The sequence below is a fragment of the Accipiter gentilis genome, chromosome 26 (genome assembly GCF_929443795.1).
Source record: "Accipiter gentilis chromosome 26, bAccGen1.1, whole genome shotgun sequence".
In the NCBI taxonomy this organism is placed as follows: domain Eukaryota; kingdom Metazoa; phylum Chordata; class Aves; order Accipitriformes; family Accipitridae; genus Astur; species Astur gentilis.
The window spans coordinates 4,495,655-4,518,569 of record NC_064905.1 but is presented as its reverse complement, the minus strand read 5'-3'; the positions used below and the strand labels follow the sequence as shown (position 1 = coordinate 4,518,569).

The 22,915-nt window shown below is 38.2% G+C and overlaps 1 protein-coding gene across 2 annotated transcripts in view; it reads left to right on the top strand.

Moving 5' to 3' along the window:
• DOCK2 (dedicator of cytokinesis 2) overlaps positions 1 to 22,915 on the top strand; it is a 214,236-nt gene that overhangs the window by 168,472 nt on the left and 22,849 nt on the right. For both annotated transcript variants that reach the window (XM_049829393.1, XM_049829394.1), the window contains exons 34-40: positions 8,267 to 8,352; positions 14,155 to 14,311; positions 15,464 to 15,504; positions 16,968 to 17,058; positions 17,945 to 18,064; positions 19,828 to 19,917; positions 21,253 to 21,357. In XM_049829393.1, the coding sequence (XP_049685350.1) occupies positions 8,267 to 8,352; positions 14,155 to 14,311; positions 15,464 to 15,504; positions 16,968 to 17,058; positions 17,945 to 18,064; positions 19,828 to 19,917; positions 21,253 to 21,357 (690 nt within the window). The remainder of the gene's footprint in view (positions 1 to 8,266; positions 8,353 to 14,154; positions 14,312 to 15,463; positions 15,505 to 16,967; positions 17,059 to 17,944; positions 18,065 to 19,827; positions 19,918 to 21,252; positions 21,358 to 22,915) is intronic.

The following is a 22,915-nucleotide window of genomic DNA, read 5'->3' as shown; positions in this document are numbered from 1 at the left end:
AAAGAGGGGGAGGAGATGCTCCAGGCGCCGGAGCAGAGATTCCCCTGCAGCCCGTGGTGATGAAGACCCTGGTGAGGCAGGCTGTCCCCCTGCAGCCCAGGGAGGTCCACGGGGGAGCAAATCTCCACCTGCAGCCTGGGGAAGACCCCACACCAGAGCAGGTGGGTGCCCGAAGGAGGCTGTGACCCTGTGGGAAGCCCACGCTGGAGCAGGCTCCTGGCAGGACCTGTGGATCTGTGGAGAGAGGAGCCCACGCTGGAGCAGGTTTTCTGGCAGGACTTGTGACCCCGTGGGGGACCCACACTGGAGCAGTGTGCTCCTGAAGGACTGCAGCCCGTGGAGGGGACCCATGGCTGGAGCAGTTTGTGAAGAACTGCAGCCCGTGGGAAGGACCCACGTTGGAGAAGTTCATGAAGGACTGTCTCCCATGGGAGGGACCCCATGCAGGAGCAGGGCAAGAGTGTGAGGAGTCCTGCCCCTGAGGAGGAAGGAGCAGCAGAGACAAGGTGGGATAAACTGACTGTAACCCCCATCCCTGTCCCCCTGTGCTGCTGGGGGGGGTAGGTAGAGAATCTGGGAGTGAAGCTGTACCCAGGAAGAAGGGAGGGGTGGGGGGAAGGTGTTTTAAGATTTTATTTCTCATTACCCTACTCTGGTTTGATTGGCAATAAATTACAGTAGTTTCCCCAAGTCAAGTCTGTTTTGCGGGTGATGGTAACTGGTAAGTGATCTCTCCCTGCCCTTAACTCGACCCACGAGCCTTTCATTATATTTTCTCTCCCCTGTCCAGCTGAGGAGAGCAGTGATAGAGCAGCTTGGTGAGCACCTGGCATCCAGCCTGGGTCAACCCACCACAGTTGGACATGGGATATTAAAAGAATCCCATCCTCTAAATGTTGATAACCCATCTCTCCTTGAAAGATCAGGTTGTTTACCTTATGAAGGCTTCCCAAAGAAAGGCACATTGTCACGCAACCTAGTACTATTTGTTCTAACTGATAATCTGAGGCCAAAAGCTAGAAAAGAATCTAAAAAATAACAAAACCAAACAACTTAAAAAAAAATTTAAAAATAAAAGATCATTGGAGTAAATGTGGATCCAAGCTATGTTAAGGATTTAACTTAGCTTAGGGAAGATTATTTTATCTGCGTTTATATTTTTGTTCAAAGAAGTCATTCTGTTTGTGTGTGGTATTTTCAATTTAGTGTCTCTCATTGGTTCTACCAATCGCTGAAGCCATCTGGGGAAGTTTTCTATATTTGCTTTCCTTCCTGACTGTTGGACTGAGTCAGGAAACAGTGCTGACTGATGGTGTATTCTTGGGCTTACATAGCTATTGGTAGGGTTAGAGGATAGGTGTTTGTTTATTCTTAGTGAACCTATTGGACTCTTGTATCTTTCGGAGCTAACAGCTTTAAAAGGTTACTAAATGAGTGAATATAGGCGGTCTCAGCAAGCTCCTCTGATGCACATGTTTTATAATTGCTGTAAATACCCATATTTCTTACTCTCAGTTCTTGAAATTTTATTATGCATAAGATTTCAGAAGCATGTGAGATCATCCCATTAGCAGAAACCAAGTTTGTATGGCTTGGTGCTTCAGACAGATCCATGAGAAAAAAATGGAGATGTTCTGTGGTTTGGTATTGAAATGTCTTCAGAACCATGAAGATTTCTTGGATCTATTAGGTAGATAAGCAGGTGGTTTTAAAACCAAATTGGTGCCAATGACAGTTAGGCACACTGTTTAAGTTAGAGGAGAAATACCCTTTCCAGGGCTTAATTTTGGCACAGACACATTAAAACTTTATTCTAATTTCTGCCAGCTTTTTTATTTATGTTGGTTCAAGCAACTGACTTTTTTTGCAGCTTGTTGAGAAACTGCAGGAAAGATGCTTAGGAAGAGGTTTTTTTTGTTCAGATCCAGCATCTGTGAAATTATTGCCTCTTAGAGAAGTAATCAATTCTCTACCTGCTGAATAAGTACTAGGAAGGATTTAAGAGGTGGATACTTTTTAACTGGTGCTTGACTTGCACTATATTCACAGATTTCTGTCTTTACTGCAGTAAGTCCACAGACTTCAGCTCTAGAAAATGACTGGATTGGATGTTTTTGCTTAATATTGCCTTGTCCTGAAACTGCCGTGTACCTATGTTACCCATGTTGCTAATACACGTATATACACTGATACATATACTACTTAATCATAGAATTTAATTCTGAGCCCTTTATACTTCTTTTTCAGCCTGGATCAAAGTAATTTTTTTTTCTGTTTATCTATGTTTCAATGACAGCTCTTTATTCTCTAGTATTGGTATAATATGTATTGTTCCACTGGCAATCTTTAATTTGTATTCTAATTACAGAGAAACACCTAATATTAGAGTAGCAAGTCTGCAAGTAACAGGACAAAGAATTGTTCTGGATTAGAGTATTGGTACTCCTAACAAACCAAAATTCTTTGTGGCTTCTAAAGAAAAAATAGGGTTCCCTTTTATTTGACACTCCTAATAAAAAATAAAAAAAATCAAGAAACAGTACTAACATAGTTGTCCTTTCCTTCTACTCAAATCAGAAAATGGGATTGCTGTTTCTGCTGAACAACTTACAGTTTTCTCCGAGAGCACTATGGGACATAGTTCTTAAATGGAGACTCTGAGATATGAAGTCATTAAGTATTTTGAGAAGCAGTGTAGAGCCTATTCAGCACACCACAGAGATGAAACGTTTACTGCCAACTTCTGTTGAAATACTGGATGACTACGTGCTGCTCAGTTCTGCTGGAGTTAGTCCTATACTGCTATTAATGTTTCTCATATGTATACTATACAGGTTTGCAAATTCACATTCAGCAATGACCTTTTATATGTAGGCATCTCGCTGATAATAAATAGCAATGTATTTTCTCAATTTTACCGTTCATCCAGGCAGCAAAATATTTTAACCATTCTATGTCCATTTAAAACAATGTTATTCATGTTCTCATAAACATTACTTTCCTTCTCAGTCATCTTAAAATATGCTATATCTGGTGCTGACCTGGAGAAGTCCCTGTCTATGCCATTGTATAGTGAATACACAACTTGTATCCAAGTTCTTGTGTATCACATCAACCCCCTGTGAAGTGTTTTAAGTATTTCTGTTTGAAGCATTTATATCTGCTGCTGCATTATAATCATACAGACAATTTTGGTTTCACACATTTACAGCTGTGGTTTTGTTGTTTTGACTTGGTCTGAGAAATATGACGTGGTTGAAATTACTCCTTTCTCCCTGCCCCTTCTAAAGAAAAGAGGAGTGTTATCAGTATTGCCTAATTTTCTGCACCTAGTTTTTTGCATTTTGTGTGATGAGTGTAGAAGTTAGGCCACTCAAGACAATGTTTCAAACCTCCTCGAAAGAAGCAACGGCCCACTTTAGTCTTCTATCTAAAGAGCAGTGTGCAGCACTGGGATGACCCAGTAGATCTGGGGTTGGATGCATGGCTTCCTGCTGTCTTTGATGAATACTGATTGAGTAATCCTGCTAGTTCTTCCATCTCAGTATGGAATTGTACTTGTTGCTGTGTGAAGGTGAAACCTGAGAAATTCTACGGTGAATGGGTAGTGAGCATGCAACGTCTGTGGGTTATATTAAAACTTTTAATTTGAATAGAATGTAGATTTATATTTAATTTTTTTTTTAGGTTGCTCAGGGATAGATCTAAGGATGTTTAAACAGAGAATTTTACATATTATGTAGTTTATAAATCTGTTTCAACATAATTGCACTTTTTTATTTTACGGGCAAAATCTTTTAATTGGCTTATATTCTGGACTAGCTTTGACATTGCTTGTCCTGTTCAGCTGAAGCTCAGGACAAAAGTGATGCCTATCAAATAATCTGGAGTAAAATGGGGAATGCTTGCCCTTTGTTCTTGAAAAATGCTGAGTAATTTTCCTGGGTGGAGAGTTTTAATCATGACCTACTTGAAGAAAGTACATGTAGTAACATGTTTTCAGTTAGAATATCATGTTTTCTGTAACTGAAGGAATTGTCCCTTCCAAAACATTAATCTGAAGATATGCATGACCTGCTTGGTGTTTGTATTGGTTTTGTGTGGCAAGGTTTTGGTAGGGGGGGGCGTTACAGGGGTGGTTTCTGTAAGAAGCTGCTGGAAGCTTCCCCTGTGTTTGAGAGAGAGCGCCTATACCAGCTGGCTCTGAGATGGACCCGCCGCCGGCCAAGGCCGAGCCCATCAGTGATAGTGGTAACGCCTCTGTGATAACATTTCTAAGAAGGAAGAAAAGTTGGAACAGTGAGAAACAGCCGCCGGAGCAAGGAGTGAGAACATGTAAGAGAAACAGCCCTGCAGACCCCCAGGTCAGTGCAGAAGGAGGGGTAGGAGATGCTCCAGGCGCCGGAGCAGAGATTCCCCTCCAGCCCGTGGTGATGAAGACCCTGGTGAGGCAGGCTGTCCCCCTGCAGCCCAGGGAGGTCCACAGGGGAGCAGATCTCCACCTGCAGCCCGTGGAGGACCCCACACTGGAGCAGGTGGGTGCCCGAAGGAGGCTGTGACCCCGTGGGAACCCCGCGCTGGAGCAGGTTCCTGGCAGGACCTGTGGATCTGTGGAGAGAGGAGCCCACGCTGGAGCAGGTTTTCTGGCAGGACTTGTGACCCCACGGGGGACCCACACTGGAGCAGTGTGCTCCTGAAGGACTGCACACCGTGGAAAGGACCCATGCTGGAGCAGTTTGTGAAGAACTGCAGCCCGTGGGAATGGCCCACGTTGGAGGAGTTCGTGGAGGACTGTCTCCCGTGGGTGGGACCCCACGCTGGAGCAGGGGAAGAGTGTGATCAGCCCTCGTCCTGAGGAGCTGAAGCGGCAGAAAATAACGTGTGATGACCATAAACCCCATCCCTGTCCCCCTGTGCCGTTGGGGGGGCTTGGTGGAGAAATCCGGGAGTGAAGTTGTGCCCAGGAAGAAGGGAGGGGTGGTGGGAAGGTGTTCTGAGATTTCATTTTACTTCTCATTACCTTGCTCTGGTGATTTGTAATAAATTGAGTTAATATTCCCAAATTGAGTCTGTTTTGCCCGTGACGGTAATTAGTGAATGATCTCTCCTATCCTTATCTTGACCCGCAAGCTTTTTGTTATATTTTTGTCTCCCCTATCCAGCTGAGGATGGGGGAGTGATAGAACGGCTTTGGTGGGCACCTGGCGTTCAGCCAGGGTCAACCCATCACAGTGTTCTAAGGGAACTATTTTCTTGTACATAGCCTTGGGCTTGGCTTCTTCAGCTCAGGGCTGAACTTTTTGATGAAGATATATTTAAGTAAGGAAAAAATTCCTTGCATTGTAGTTATCTGATAGTACTGTATATAAAGTACTATAGTAATTCTTTCTACCATGAAAGGCTTCCAGTTCTCTGACGGGATGATCTGGATCCCAGTCTGCCAAAGCTCTCACACAGAAACACTCCAGGGAGAAAACAGAATTATGCATATACTGAAAATTGTGTGAAATTTTGCATGAAAGAAAAATGTGAAAACTTGCTGTGTTAGTACAGTAGCAAATTCTGTCATTTTTACGGTGCTTTTAATAATTATATTGATGTAAAGCAACAGAGCTTTATTTCAGTGTAGATCTCCTATTTTTCTAATGCTTTCTCTGTGCCTCTTGATGTGTTAATGGACTGTCTAGAACCTTGTGGTAGATCTTTTCCACCTCTTCTTGAAAATACTATGCCAAGGTTTATTTTATCTGAAGCTAGATCTTATTAGGACACAAATTTTTCTTTAGCACCTGGAAAAGCCTCTTTTAGACACGCTTCCTGCTTTTCTCGGAATGTCTTATCTGCACTATTCTGCATGCTTCTCTCACTAGCGTGTGTGCTTACTCTCAGAGCACCAGCAATCTTTCATTTTTAGTATGTCTCTAGGTGACTCATAGGGCAATAGAACAGACAACGTGAACAAGCCGTCTTTCGTTTCTGCTACCTCACCACACTGTATGTAACAATGTGAAACATTCAGTATATATGAATATATATTTTATATATATGTGGATATAAATTTTGCCACATCTGAGTAATTCGTATGATAAGGAAAGATTTCAGTAGGTATCTTGGGGTGAGGGGATTGAGACGTGTTGTGACTGCCTAAAGACGACATTGACAGTCACATTAGAATAGTTTTAAAAAGTGTTGGCATTAAAAACTTGTAATTCTCTAACTATGCAGATTCTTTACAAATCCATATCAAGTTGTTTTCTCATATGATGATATCTGAACATGATACAATTAGATGATTGGGAAGAATGATTATAGCTGCACTAAGACTTTGAGGTTCATGTATCACATTTCCTTTCAGAGGGCATACCCAAATGAAATGGAAGGTCAGTGAAAGGGTTTGTCCAGGCTTTCAGCATTGCTAAAAGCCTACATTATGAATCAAGCTGATGAATCTTGGAATGCTCTTATAAATTCTAGGGTTTTCATATAACAAGCCAAAAAGAGATGTTAAAGATTGAAGAATCAAAGAAAATTACCAGGCAAGAGGCTTAGAAGCAATGAAGGCGTTCAGTAAAGGCTAAGCACAAAACAAGGGCAAACTGACTTAGGCAACCAGAGAGTATAAAAAGTATTCCCACTCTAGTTAGAGCTAGAGACTGGTTAGTAGAAGAATGGCTCTGCCTTGAAGGGGATTTCCATTGGTGTTGTACTATATTTGTGCTGACTTTCCAGCCTGCAGGTGCAAAAAGATACCTGCTGCTTCACAAAGTAATATTTGAAGTTTGGGGAAAATTATGCTAATTGGCTGGCTGCTTTTTAGTGGTTTTTTTTTAACATCTTAAAACCAGCAGCATTTTAATATTAGTATTTATTTCTGCTAAGCTTGTTGAATTAAATTATTTTCTGTCATGCAGTGTTTTTATATTACATTAATTTTAATTAGTTTTCTGTTTTCCAAGATTGATAAATCAGGTTATTTTAAAACATCTTATTTTTTGAACACTTTTTTGTTGTTGTTGTTGTTGTTTCAGATCATGTCTGAAGGACAACAATAGGCTAGTATACCCAGTAATTTGGTTCAAAATGCCTGGGTCTACAGTGGACAGTATTAATGGGGGTATATTTTCCTTGGAACCCTCTCCCAGTAAATTTCCAACTGACTTAAGTTATTTTTTTTTTTTCCCCCTTATTTTCCACTGGTAAGATTTCATTTTATATTGAAGAAGAAAACCCACAAAAAACCCAACTCATCTTTTGTATTTCTGTTACAAGTATGATACATAAATGTCCGCTATTTGACGACATTTTTTGAACATAGAAATCTTAATGCTTTAAGGTGCTTGGAAAGGGGCTGGGGGAGAACCCAAACAAACTGTATGCATGTATTATAGTATCCACGGTTTTAATTTCCCAGACCTCCGTGCAGTTTCTATAATATATGCTAAAAGCATTGCAAACGAATTACAAAGTGTGATCTAAAGATGTTAAATTGCATTAACGCTTTCCAAATGATAAAGCAGTTTCCTGTGTATAATGTATTGTAAAGGCTTTGAAACGGCAAATTACAATTGTATATTTATATTGCAGTAACAAAATAACATTTTAAAGAGGCTTTATGTAATTAAGGTATGATCTTGCAAAGTGCTGGCTTAAAAAATAATCCAACATGTACTTCCATTTCTTGAAGAGGTAATGATATATTACTGTGGTATATTAATGGTATATTACCTAGAAACTACCTAGACCTTTCAAGTAGAGAAATAAGGTTGCTGATGGCTCCAAACGAAGTGGTGTTGTAACTGTAAAGTAAAATTGAAGAAATGATACAGTAGAGGGGAAAGAATTGTGTTTAGCTATAAAATACCTTGTTTGCTGTGTTTGTTTATATGCCACTCTTTCCTAATTAGGGTCTAGACAGACCTAACAAATAGCAATTAAATAAGGTATTGCATACTGTAGGACTGTTCATATCTTATATGGGTGAAAGTGATTCTACTTTGAAATCCTGCATTTCAAATTAGAGATGTCCTATGAACACCCATAACACAGACACCGTAAGCCTGTTTTCTCAGGTTATTTTATCAGTCTGTATTAAGAAACAGATGTCTGGAGATAGTCAGATGTGCCGTAGTCAACTGGAATATATTCAAGCACTTAACCATCGGGAATCTGTGATATAACTATACAAAGATATTCTTTTGATGCCATATTGAAACGTGTTTGATCTCTGGATATCTGCTCAGTGTTTCAATTTTTCTTTCTTTATTAGTTTGAAAATGAAATAATTTTGAAGTTGGACCATGAGGTGGAAGGAGGACGAGGGGACGAACACTACATGCAGTTGTTTGAGTCCATGTAAGTAGTGTGTGAAAATAAATGTCTTCAGGATGTGTTTTTATCTTATTGTTCTCACTTCTCAAGTTGGTAACCTCACTGAAAAATAAAACAGAATCCTAGCAGCTTTTTTTATGAAGGGACTGGAAATAGCATTCTGTTTCAGTAAACCTGTTTGCAATTGTAGTTTTCCTCATTGAAACTATTTTCCTGGTTGCTTTTCGGTATTTTGTGCTCCAGCCAAATTATGAAGAAATAACACCTAACCTGCATTTCCCTATCCAACTTGCTAGCAAAGAGAATCAAATATTCACCTCACTTTTTGGTCTTTCCCCATTTTTCTTTATAAGCTTTCTTGTTTTTATTTCACACTAATAAGAAGAAGGTATTTTAAAATGTCTTATTTGCTTTTGTCGATGTCTAGATTGGACTCCAAGAGATTATTCTCTGAACTTACATAAGGTGACCGCCCTGGAATGATAATATTGCAAAATACTACAGTTTAATAAAAATATTTCTGTATTTCTAAAAAGCTTTCCGAAGCTTGATATAGCATCTCCTTCTCTTCTTGGCTGCCCACATTCAGTTTTATTCTCAGAATTAATAGCTGTGTCTTCACTTGTGGCAGGTTGCATGTGTGATGTATTGGGCAGTGGTGGGATCTTTGTGCCTGCCTCTGAGAATTTGCTCCCAGCTTTGTGCCTTAGACTATACCAGTGAGAAAGTACATCTCTCATCATACACTTTCTCAAGCATTGATTAAACTAATAGGTATTAAGTGTAAAAATGCTGTAGCACTTTGGCTACCTGACAAAATCGATATAGGCTTTGTGACATTGAGTGTGTAAGTTTTTACTTTCTCAAAGCCTGCTACGTTGTATGTATTGTATTTTTGTGTAGGGGGTAGCAGTCTGCAAAGTCACATCCCTCACCACATGAAGCACGAAATCTTTGTATAACACAACAGAAAAAAGTCTACTTTCAGTGAAACATAGTTTTGTAAAAAATTCTGAATTATATAATCAAATAATAATAAGTAAATGTCATCTTATGTATATAATATGTAATTATGTTCTAATTAAATAGTAAATTTTAAAAGAAACATCATTTAAATAAAATATAATTTAAATGTTCATTATGTTAGTTTAATTTCTGTCATATGAGGAGGCAGATAAAATATAGAGAGGCAGACTTGAAAAAAGTAAAAGTAATGACACTTTTTAAGCAATATGAAACTATTCTTTGAAACTGATACACTGGCAAGGACAGATGAAGTTTTAAAAATGTCTCTTTCACTTCCTAACATTCAATGACTATGTAAACTGAGAGCAATAAACTAACTTTTCAATTTTGAGTGTTTACTGTTCAGCTTCAAGTCTTAGGATAGCTAAGAGGTGATGTAGAGGTGTTCAAACTAGCTCTTGGTATGACTGGAAACAGGCCTGCAAGTACATAGTTTTCTTAATCACACTGCTGCAAAGCCTGAACTGCTATGTGTGCCTAAACTGTCACTACAATTCATCTTCTCCAATACCGGGGATTCAGCTGACACAGTGGACATTTATTTCAGTCCTAAACTTTCCTTGCTGCTAGTAAGGTTTTTTTTTTCCCAAAGGTCCACACTAAATCTTCCTTGCCTCAGTTTAAGCCAATTATTTCTTGTTTTACCCGCAGGGGATGTAAAGAATCATTTATTCTGTTTTTCTTTGCAGCAGCTTTTAACAAATTTGAAAGTTGCTGTAGAGTTTCGTTCAGTCTTCTCATTAGGATAAACAACTCCAATATTTCAGTTTATCATATGGAATGTTTTCTGGACATTCCTATAATGTCTACATCTGTTTTATAATACTAGGTTGCCTTAAAGCTGGAGAGACTATTCAGACTGAGACTTAATCACTGCAAAGAGAAGCTTCCTTCAGATCTTGTGTATGAGACTCTTTGAAGCTTACTCTTTCTGAGTTGTGTAACCTTGCTTGTTTGCTTGTCTTGTTTGCAGTTTACTTCTGCATTCAAAAATTTTTCTAGAGAACTGGTACCTGTCCAGTTAAACCCCATCTTTCAGAAGTGCAGTTAAATGGTCTCATCAAACATACTACATAGCATTTGATCTTCCTGCCTTTCCAAGGTACCCTTATTTCTTTGACATATCTGGCTTTTCCCCCTTGATATTGTCCTATGTTCTACAAGACTTCAAGGTTTCCACATTTCTAAAGATGTCACTTCATATTATCTCCAGATAATATTTTTTGTTCCATCCTTGAAGTTGTTTAATGATGCCTGTAGAGGGATAGTTGAGGCAGAGGCTGGTGACCTGTCTGTGGTGGAACCCTGTTCTCTTTTCTGTGTTGTTCAGTTGGTTGATTTGGTTTAAATCTTCCTACCTTCACTTTTCAAAGCAGGGATTTCAAGCCTCTCTCCCCAACTCCCTGTTCCAACTGGAAAGAGACACAGTTACATTGGGCTCCTGATTTATTCATTTGGTCATATTTTCATCAACTAATTTCCTGTAACTGTCTGCATTCCGGCACCGTTCCAGTTGTAACCTGAGTGCAGGTATTTAGCAGTAGTCGGTGATTGTCTTCTGTGTTGATGCTCACCTCTGCAACCAACACTTACCCACACTGGCTGCTGGGAGCTTGCCCATGCCCAGTAAACTAAATAGATTCAGCAGAAGTTCAAGCACTGCCTTTCATTTGTCCATAGTCCTAAATGTTAGCATGGGCCATGGCAGGGTTACGACCTGTGCTAATGGATGCTGTCCTAGACAACACCAAGGAAGAGTTGGCATAACATGGAACAGATTGAGAGGCTGTTCTCAATAGGCAGAATAGACAAGCCTACTCTGTTCTGGGAAGTGGAGGAGTATCTAGCTATATGAATACAAATTGTGCTATGCCACTTGTCCTCAGGTTCAGAAGATTAATTCTGGCATGTTGTAGTTACTAGTATAGGCACAACAGAAAATAGCATTTGGAAGCTTTCCAGTTCCCCATCATTGCAGTGGCCCATGCTATGCAGTTGTTTCCTCAAGCTTTATTGAAAATATTTTTTATTTTAAAACGTCTATTTTTTTCAAGCTCTGTTTAAAAATTCAAAGGTTTCTTGCTCCCTTCTGGGGGGGGGGGGGGGGGGAGGGGGGAAGGGATCTTCTGAAGTTTTATGGGCCCTTTTTATTGGGATTTTTGTATAAAGCTGAGCGAGGCAACTTTTTAAATCTTCCCTCATGAGACAGGTATTCCTCTCTCCTGTTCGTTTTGTAGTTCTCCTCTATGTGTACTCCATTTCATCTTTCTTTAGTGACTGGAGTTATGTACTATATCCTGAGTGAGAGCTAGCAAAAGCTTGTGCTATGTCAATGTTTTTCTACTTGTACTGGAAAGAAACGTGATGTCTTGGTGACTGATGTTCATTTCACAGTTATGTAATGTTCATAGGTCTGCCTTGTTTGCTGTCATTCTGAGTAAACCTATGACAAAAATTCATAATTGTCACTTAAACGTTGACTGCACTTTTCTTTGTTAGTGTCTTATCCTGTTTCTGATACTTACGTATGTAAAATAACCCCATTTTTCCTGTAGAGTATTTTAGTCTCCTATATGATTCTGAGGCTTTCTTGCTTTCTTTTCCGCAAATACCATTCAACGTGCTCCAGCGTTTTCTGTCAGTTGCCAACTCTTCAGACTCTCTAGTACTTAACATTCCATTTGCAATATGTTTAATGTCATAAGCCATATTTCAATAATTTATTTAAATATTTCAGTTCTTGTTTCAGACTAGTCAGACAACAGCAATTAAAGTATTCTGGTTTTATCTGTTAACGTCTGTCTCAACTTGTACAATATAAATGTTCTTTCAGACACGCCTGTACATGCTCCCTCTGTCTCAGCAAAATAAATCTGTTGGAGCTGTACAATCAAAGGAATAAACATTAGGTGCTGGTTTGTTTTCCTTTGCTTGAGTTAGAACTCCGAGACTCGGTACTTTGCTGAGGTCCCATTCTAGGCCAAAGTTCAATGATTTCTTTGCAGTTGAAGTTAATATGAATATGTATTTTCTGAAGAAAGTTTAAATAATTCTGAAGAGTAAAAAATGATTTTTGCAACTAATTAATACTTTATAATGAAAGTTTAAAAGACAATAGTGTACTTAAATATTAATAATAAATTATTAAATGTATTTCCATATAAATTGAGCACTGTTAATGACTAACAAGTCAAAAATTAAGAATAATGTGTCATTGAAACTGCTCAGCTTAAGCACACAGCATAGTTTCAAGGATAATTTTGCAATTGCTAGTTTGTTTTTACTATTTTCCTGTGAGAATACATGGTAATTTTGATACGTTATTAACAGAATATGCCAAATGTACATTGTGGTGGGTTGACATTGGCTGGACACCACGTGCCCTCCAAGTTGCTTTATTACTCAAGAAAATAAGGTGGAAAAGAACTCATGGGTCAAGGTAAAGGCATTTTAATAAAGCAAAAGCTGCGCATGGAAGCAAAGGAAAACAAAAGATTTATTCTCTATTTCCCATCAGCAGGCGAAGTCCAGCCACTTCCCAGGAGGTAGGGATGTGTATGCTTGCTCCAGAAGACAAATGATTTAATAATGAATGCCCACCTCACCCCCACCCCACCCCTTTATCTTAGCTTTTATTTCGGAGCAGTTGTCATATGGTATGGAATATCCCTTTGGTAAATTTGGGTCAGCTGTCCTGGCTATGGCCCCTCCCAAGACCTTGTCCACCCCTAGCCTACTGGCCTTTGGCGGGGAGAGGGACATCGGAGAGCCAGCCTTGACGCTGTGCCCGCACTGCTCAGCAGCAGCCAAAACACTGGTGTGTTACCAACACCTTTCTAGCTACCAATAAAAGCACAGCACTATGAGGGCTGCTGCAGGGTAAATTAACTCCATCTCAGCCAGGCCCAATACATGCATCTGTAAATATTTATGTGAATATATATAAATATATATATATATTAAATATATTAAAAAATGCAATTTGTCAGAAAGAATCCCAATGGAAAACCAGAATGCTAAGTAAAGGAAACAAGCTGTTAAGCAAGGAGAGAAAATAATCCTTAATGACATGCTGGTAATCATTTCATAATGTTTAAACAGTTAAACTTTGAAACCAAAGCGATGATAGTAATGTGAAATATCTACTCCTAAATCACTTTAGCACTTCATAGAAACAGCACATGCAAATATTTTGTAAATGTAAATTGGAATTTGATGATGATGTATAAAACTCGCTTTCTTATATTTTTATCAAAAGAGAACTAACTGGGTTTTTTAATTGGCGGAACATTTATTGTTTTGCTTATTTCTCAAGGGCAAATTGCTCAGGTGAGGTTCTTGTCAGTGAATGTCTTTCTTGACTTAAAATTTTAATTTATGTTAGTTTGAACTTTCTACTCTCACATAACTGTACAAAGAGAAGGAAACAATTGTTCCATTTCATGCTGTGCAATACAGAGGAAAGGAAGGTGTAGCATTTATTGCAACAGTGTGGCATTTTAGAGACTTGAGTTTGTTATACCACACATGCAGGTTGCTCCATTCTGAAATTGTGGGTATACCCTTGAATTTGAAGTCATTTTCAGACATGAAAACGAAATGTTTCATTTTTTTTTCTTTTGATTTATATCCCATCTGTCTTCTGGATATTTAAATTACCAACCCAGAAAGGGGATTTCCAGTGCTTTCTGCAGTTGCTTTAGCCCTAATTCAGTATTTGCCTTCAGGACCAAATAGTTTTTAGGCTGATGGGCCGCTAATTTTCACAGTATTGTAAAAACATTTTTTTTGTGTTTGCAGTCTTACAGAGTGCGCGCATCAGTATCCCAGCATATTTAACTTGGTTGAAGGTTTTGTCAGCCTAATTAAAGGCCTTTTGGAGAAACTGCTGGATTACCGAACTGTGATGAATGATGAAAGCAAGGACAATCGCATGAGCTGCACTGTGAACTTACTGGTAAGTTCTCTCTTGTAATTCTTCTGTGACAATGGTAAGAGCTTTAGAATCCATTTACTAAAGACGAAGGTAAATCTTCTTGGGGACAGGAGTGGTTGACAATGCTCACTAGTGATTTAAAATTTGAGGCAAGAGATTTTTATATCTATTTGCATGGATATATGCATAAACTGAAAGCAACGTCCACTTAGTTCTTCAGTTTTGCTTGTATGTTTTATCCACTTTGATTACGTGGATAAATAAGGCAGTCTACTGCTCATATACCTTTATCTTTTGATAGGCTTAACATAACGGTGGGCTTTTGCCAGAGTCAAGTTTGGCATGAGGAACTAATCCACTTGCTGCTTTAGCAACTCAGTAATTATGGTTTTTAAATCTGGGGAAGAAATCTGCAACATACACTTGCAGTAAGGTGCCAACAAGGTTTGAGTCTGTGATCTGGTTCTAGGCCACCCTGTCTTTTTTCCAATTCCTATTTTGTAATGAGGATATTGCATATAGAGATTCCTCCACCAGGAAATTCCTCTAAGCTGGAGAGGAACCTTTGTCAACTTTAAAGGTTGGAAAGAGAACATGGTTAATATGTATTGCGCTCACATACTCTCTGTTCCTCAGTAATTGCTGCACAATGTCGTATAAATTTCGGCAACTCTTCAGGAGGCAATTCTTGTCATACATTTTGCACAGCCTTAGCAACTTATACACCTGCAAAAGTGTTGTGGTGACAAAAATGGGGTTTATTCCTGGAATTAGCCCCCTTAGAGTTATTGTGCAACAATGTTACGTATCAACTTCAATAAATACCAGCTGCTTTTCTGGCCATGGAGTGTAGCCAGACGATGTGGTTTATTATATTAATGCATTTGATTAACCATATTTTCTTCTTCTCCAACAGAAAAACTTTCACTAATGATTTCATTAGTGAACTAAGAGAGGTATACATATGTATATATAATAATAACACATCCTAATAACTAATTAAAATATTAATTGAAATAGTAGTGCCAGGTTTAAATTTAAGGGAGTCTGTAAATAATGTATTTCTTATTCTGTCCAACTAGCAAGAAAAGCTAAACCTCAATATATATCTTTTTTTTCCTGTGTTTTAATAAAAGACATTAGAAGATAACTTTTAACTGTTTGTGTCCCTAGAATTTCTACAAGGACATTAACCGTGAAGAGATGTATATCAGGTATGGCAGTTGTTCTATTGGATCTGTTTTGGAAAGGGCAATAATATTCTCTTACAAATTCTGGTTTATCTTTGTACTTGGATTTCTGTTACTTAATGTTAGTTCACCACCCACAATGACTGTTGTAGCCCTGGCCTCATTTATATTCTTACTCCATTGTTTACTTAGCCTTCTGCAATTTGGAATCTATGTATTCATCAGCAGCATTGTTTTTCCCCAAGAATCAACTTTTAGTTGATCAAGTCACTCAACATTCATTGTCTATTATTTTAAACAAAGAAAATGCAGCTAGATTTGTGGTTTGATGGAGGGTGTATCATACATTTAGAATGGCAGAAAAAACATTCAGGTTTTGTAGAACTGTGCAGTCTGCCAAGTCTCTTTAAATATGTAACACTACATGCAATGCAGAATTAGTAGTGAAGTATTTTTCTGTAAGAGCTATAGCTATACTGGCAAATTCTTTCAGATGTGATGCCATGTCATACTCTTACTGTCTCCAAGAGTTTTGCACATGAGCTGCAACAAATCTTGCTGTTCAGAAGCTCACTATTTCCTGCCTCTCCTCTCATTCTGCAAAATCTGCAGAACCACCTGCACCTCAGCCACTGCAGTACAAAGCCCAGAATCTCAGCTGAAATGAGCACGGGAGGTGATTCAGAGCTAAACCTGGAGCTATGAGCTGGGGCAGCCAGGGAGAAACCGTGTTTCCTCTGCGGGCATTGCTGAGGGGGACACCTCTTTAGTTGGGTTGACGGCTGGGAATGGTAATGGCTTGAACTGCTACAGCAAGGTGTCAGAGTTGCTGTGTCAAAACTCCTGTTGTGTGTAAGAGGAGGATGAGATGCACTTATTCTTTCTGGCTGCTGGAAAAGATGTGGCTTGAATCATACGATGGGCAGTGGTTGTGCTTGTAGCAGCAGTGCTGCCCTAGGAATCAAGAACACTGGCAACACAGAACAACTCTTCTGCCCTTACTGTCTTCCAAGTTGTACAGGGACTTGCTTTGTCTTTCTGGCCTGATATTTTCTATTTTCTCCTTTACCTTGTGTTATCTGTTGTGCTTGCATCTATTTACATCAAAGTGTTTACATGCAATCAAAAAGTGCTACAGAGAAAGACAGCTATCTTTAGTAACAGTCCAGAAATAATGGACTCCGAGACCTTGAGTCTAGTAGTTCTTCCTCTTCCTCCTGGAGGTGGAGCTGACAACAGTTTGCAGAAGGAGGTTAGCTCTTTCCCCTCCTTTTGTGCATGTTTCAGCATACAAAGAGAACACAGAAAAGCCTGAACAAATGCACAGAGCTTTAACCTCTCTCAGTGTCCTTAAAGACTCTTTGGGTAGTGATTGATTGCATGACATCTATGACGTTTCCATTACAGAGTTTATCTAGAATGTTTTTGACACTTGGTATTCCAGTCGTGTCAATATCTAGTCTAATTTTTGTTCTTTCCTCCAACAGATATTTGTATAAATTGCGAGATCTTCATTTAGATTGTGAGAATTACACGGAAGCAGCATATACCCTTCTACTCCATACGTGGCTCTTGAAGGTTAGATTTTCTAAACTCAATATATAAGTAAGCTTTTGCAATTTTCAAATTTATAAATTAAAAAGTGATTCTTAACCTCTGATTTACTGCATATTAGTTATTTTCCATAGGGCTATTCATGTTTCTAGTTAAAAATACTGCAGCAGGTCATACAAAATTAACATTAGTTGTTGAAACTGTATTTTCAATAGGTGATTAAAAGCCCATGTATTGGTAAAACTAAGTATTGTAGTAAAAATAGTTTTACTTTATAGTGAGAACATTGTGTGCAAATTCTGAAGTCATTTAGCTTCCATGTCGTTTTTATTTTGCTGATTTCTTACTATCCCAAGCATAACAAGGATTAAAATTAAACACAAATTTTTCCAGCTATCACAGGGGAACATCTGACTTTTTGTTTTAAATAATATGGATCACTCTGCCAAATTATGCTTGCTTTCTTTTGTAGCTGGTAATTATTTTTTACTATAACTAGTGTTTATTCTCATTGTAACTGATGTTATCAATAGAAATGGTCATTAAGATGCATTTGCATTTCAAGAGAAAATTCAAAATGTTAATGTTCTTCAGTAAAAAATTTGAGATATCTTACAGAATTTCTAGTAGTTCAGAACCATATAAGTTCAGCTTTTCACCAAAGGAAGGAACACAGATTTTTAAAATGTTATGTCTAGTCCTGGTTATCACATGAAATACAGTGCTTGTTTGAAGAGGTATGAAAACATTCCCAGTGCCTTTCCCAGTTTCTTTGTGGAAAGTGAAAAAGACCGGGAAAAAATCACTTAGAAGAGCCCAGGGGACCAGACTTTGGGAGAGGGGGGATATGTGTGTGTGTGAAATGTTGAACTCCAAAATCATGTGGTTTTTAATGTGTTTTTATTCTCAGTGGTCAGATGAACAGTGTGCCCCCCAAGTCATGTCAACAGAGTTCCAGTGTTCACAGACCTATCGACACTTGAAAGAGAATTTGTATGAGAAGATCATAGAATACTTTGACAAAGGAAAGGTGGGTCTGTAGAGTGCTTCCCCCTGCCAAATATCTTTTTACTGTGTTACTTTGTATAGTAGTATTTAATGAATATTCTCTGTATAGAACGTTTGCATAGGAAATCCTCTTTGAAATGTGGGTCAAGTAAAAATTGTGTTCTGAAGGCTTATTCACAGAGTATATCTCTTCTATATGAACATGTTCTTTCAGTAACCATATTCACAAAGAAAGAGGGCTAATGCTTATACCAGTCACAAGCATCTCTGTCAGACAGTAACAAAATAGTAAAAAAATGTTGAATGTACTTTGCTTTACCAGGAAAAGAATGCAGATTACACAGATTGCATTTCTAAACCTTTCAGTCGTTATCTCCCAAAAACCCAGACCGTTCAAAATAGACATATTTGTTTCAGAGAGGTCTGAGAATTGCATCCCAAACTTAAAATGTAGTTGTTTGATGTTCAGTACCTGGGTTTAGTTCAGCTTTTTCAAAAAAGTTGCTAACAAAATTGCCTGTCAATACAATGACAGTAGAGCTGAGGTTTTTGGAAATAAAGCAAAGGAACTAGAAAGCAGGAAAAATTCTGCAATGCTGAAAAATGAATCTTATGACCCAATAAGGCCTTTAAGTCGTCATGCCTTGTTCAGCTGCAACCAAAGGTATGAAGGGGGAAGGCAATTCATTAGTGCTTCTTGCAAAATGAAGGCGTAACTCCCCCATGAAAGTCCCTCCTATAATTCAAAAAGGAGAAAGTTTTTGGTGCTTCAGCACCATGCAGGCAAATGCAGCGTTATTTATAACTTCTCAGGGTTCTTTTGTTGGCATCTGACATAACTACAATGTAATAGTTCCCACCCACTGTATCAGAATGATCAAATCCTCATGATTTCTGACCTACCTATCATTCAGGTTCTCCTCAGATACATAGAGGAGGTTTGCAGGCAGCTGAATGCAGCTGTCAGGTTCAGAACTACCTAGGCTAGGAGTACATCGCACCACGTAAAAATGGTCACAATGTGTGTGACCACCACTGTCCTTGCAGCAGTAGAGAATTATGCTCTGAAAACCCCTTTTGTCTCCTTTATTCTGAATAGATAAGAAGACTGACTGAATTTGAGATATATCCTCAAGAGGGGGAGTTTCTATCTCTTTAAGACCACTTTTGTGCTGCCATACATCAAGTGCCTACAGCAGTCGAGAAAAACTGTCCTAGTCTTTCCAATGCAGCTGTGTAATTCCTCACAGTAATTTTCAGAAGCAGCTATTGTGTGGAAAGAAACAAGCTGGTACTCTGGGCAAGTGGCAATTTAAGTCTAAGCCTTGTAATTTCTTAGCTGACAAGGAGATCTGTCATGTGCAAGGCTACCTATGATTATGTATGCTTCAGAATTTCTGTAAAATGAAGTGTGTTTTAGAGAGGCAGGTGCCGGTCCCCTCATACACTGCTCCTATGCTTGGGGTGTATTCTGGATGTTATGCACATTAGTTATTTACTCTTCTTTTTTAATGTATCTGAAAGGTTAGGTGATTTGTTATTATTTTATTGTAAGAATAAAGTAGGTTTACTTATTCCTTCCTGTAATGAACCATAGAACACTTTCATTTTTTGCATTAATCTGTTTTCCTAAAGTTTATGATTGCACTGAGTCTTCCATTCTGTGCTGTTAATAAATGACTGCAATTTAAAGATAGCATAATCAATAAAACTGTAGTCAAACAGTGATGCCTTAAAAACCTGTTGGTACTGGATTTACTTTTTGAATATGCGGTTACATTGCAGATGTGGGAAGAAGCCATATCTTTATGCAAAGAACTTGCAGAGCAGTATGAAAAGGAAGTTTTTGACTATGAACTTCTAAGTCAAAACCTGGTAAGATTATCTACAGATCTTCAAATTATTTCAGTCACAGAAATTAGTACTTTTGAGCTATCAAATGATAGAGCTGCTTATAAGCTTGTTGTCTGCAATTGATTTTTAATTTATTTGTGAAAGAGTTGCCGTGTTGTATTGTAACATTTCAGTGGTAAAGTAGAGATTCATAAAGAAATGTTTGTTGAAGTTGCATGGACATATGCTTATTGAGATGTTTTGAAACTTCTATAGACAAGATAAACATGTTATGAGATAGTGCAATTTAAAGGCCATGAATAAAAGAAATATAACAAGCTTTTGAGGCCTTTGTACTGCTTTAGGGTAGAAGAAGCACCTGAATGAATTTTTTCCCTGCACTTTTTCTTTAAATTTTAGGAACTCAGATCTTGACAAGCCTAAAGAATTCTGTCCTAATCAGGGACTGGGAAAGTAATACATCACAAGGAATTACATCTAGGTCCAAAGACTAGCAGGAAGATTTTAAAGGAAGATTAAATGTTCAATTATTTGTTTTCATTAAAGTTCAGTTAATCCAAAAATAATCCCCTCCACCACATACCTTCTTTTTTTCCACCCTCAAGATTCCACGCTTATATGATCTTTAACAAATGTTTAGGACTCATTCAATGGATATCTCTGAATCTTCCGTGAAGAAACCATGGGAATCAATCCATGACATTCTTTAACAGTGTTGTGTATAAAGAAAGCTTCTTTTCCTCCCACTCAATTCTGCTTTTATCATAAACTAAAAGATAAAGACAATATTTTTGCCAATCCCATTTAAGTTGCAGTGTTGCATGTCTGATAGTTATAACACTGGAAATAAAAATAGTAAACCTAAATGGCACTTAGTATTTTATGGAAGACGTTGTTCTAAGCCCTTTACGTGGTGTGTGTCCTTAGCATGATGCTAGGGCAAAAGCTTGAGTTGATCCGTACCTCAGAAAACGTTTGAGGCAGGGAGTTTTTCTGAACATATTATTTCAGTAATGTTATCAGTTAAGTGTTTAAACTGAAGAGTGGTGTTTTTCATGCTAGAAAGTTAAGGGTAAGCCCAATTCTGAGGTCAAATAATTGAAGCTGAAGCCATACGCATTTAGCTATGTATTATATTTGCATATAAAATTAAACAATATTTAATGTACCACAGCAGTGTCATGTGCATGCCAGCTGATTATTGCTATAGCTTACCAACTGATAATTGGTAGCTCTTGCATACCCACTGATAGCTGAAGTACATAGCATAGTACTACTGCAAAGGTTAAAAAAAAAAAAGGAAAAAAACCCACCAAAACAACAAACAGAAGTAATCGCAGTTGGTTTTGCTTTCAGATTCAACAAGCGAAGTTCTATGAAAACATCATGAAAATTCTGAGACCTAAACCAGACTATTTTGCTGTTGGGTATTATGGCCAAGGATTCCCCACATTTCTAAGGGTAAACCTGTTTAAATTCTTACTTTTTTCATCTATTTGCACATGCTTCTAAAAATATGAGTGTACTCTACTAATGCAAGTGAGCCTGTGGGGGTATTTGCCAGGGATTTAGTTTTGCTTGGATGCAGGACTGTAGTCAGAATCTGAATTGTTACTTGTAAGAATATGTATGAAAAGTTTTCAAATGTGTTTAAGTTGATTCTTTCTCTTGGTTTGCTTGTGGAAACTAGAAGATGTATCAAGTAGTGAAATTGATTTGTGAGAGCCAAATGCAGCAATATGATGTAATTTGGTATGGGCAGCTCTTCCAGTACCTATTTCTCAGATGAGTCCCCACACAGTTTATTGATAACTAGTAGAATGTCATTAACTACTTGTGTTCGAATTAAATCCAAAATTCTGTTTCACAGCAGCTTGGTATTTTACGTGGACCTTGTCATGGACTGACAAGAGTCTCAGATTTATATTGCCTCTCAGCTACAATTGAAATACATTACGAATGTAGAAACAGCATATTTTTCAGACCAATGCATTCTATAGCCCAATATTGCGTGTAGTGATATTGACCTGGTATGTATTCCATACTTACCTGATAAACAGCTTCGGGGGTGGAGGTGACACATTTGTTTTCTAGTCCTTCTTGGATTGTTCTACAGTGAATTTGTGCAGTTGCTTTCTGAACTGATGCTCTCCAGAGCATACTGTGGCCTCACAGTACACAGCTCTGTGTGTTGGAGGTTTACTGTTGCCTTTTTAGTGTCATGTGATAATTTGTCCACATTAGTTCTTACAGGGAGACTGAACAGTTGTTCTTTAATCACCTTCTTCACGCCATTCATGACATATTGTTCCCTGAGAGTCTTGGTTTGTTTAAACATTGCTTCCACAGCAACCATTCCATATGTTTTCACATCCTGGTTCCCTTGCTGTCCATTTTCTAGTTCATGAGATGGTAGGACAAGAAGCGTACACAGTGTTTCAAATGTGGATACACTATGAATGTGTTAATTGTGATACTGATGTTTCTTTTTTTGTTTTCCTGTTTTCGTTGTAATTACTGAAGTTCAGATTGCTTTTTTGATCTCTAATATGCATTGAGGTGACATGTTCATACCAACTGTCTTGTATTACTTGTGTTTTTTTCCTGAATGGTATCAGCTAGTTGATATCTTAAGACACTTACGGTAAGTTTGAACTGTATTCATTGAACAGACCTCTATACACTGAATCTACTCTCTCCGTTTTCTTTACTTTTCTCCATTTTATAATTACCATGTGAGAAATCAACACTCCAAAGGGTCTGTTTTTTCAAGAAACCTGACAAACTTAGGAAGTCATGCCCAAGCAGCTTTTACTTTAGTTTTTTAAAAGATCATTGCTTTCTTTTAACCACAGTAATGCATCTCTTCAGAGCATAAAACTAACCTGAATATTTGATGTTTTCTTGTAGAAAAAAATAAATTTTTTTCTTATATACTAAAACGAATATGGTAGCTTTTCTCACACTTGAAAAGCAATGGAAGACCTCTCTTTCCCAGTTTTAAAGGCCAAAGTTGCCT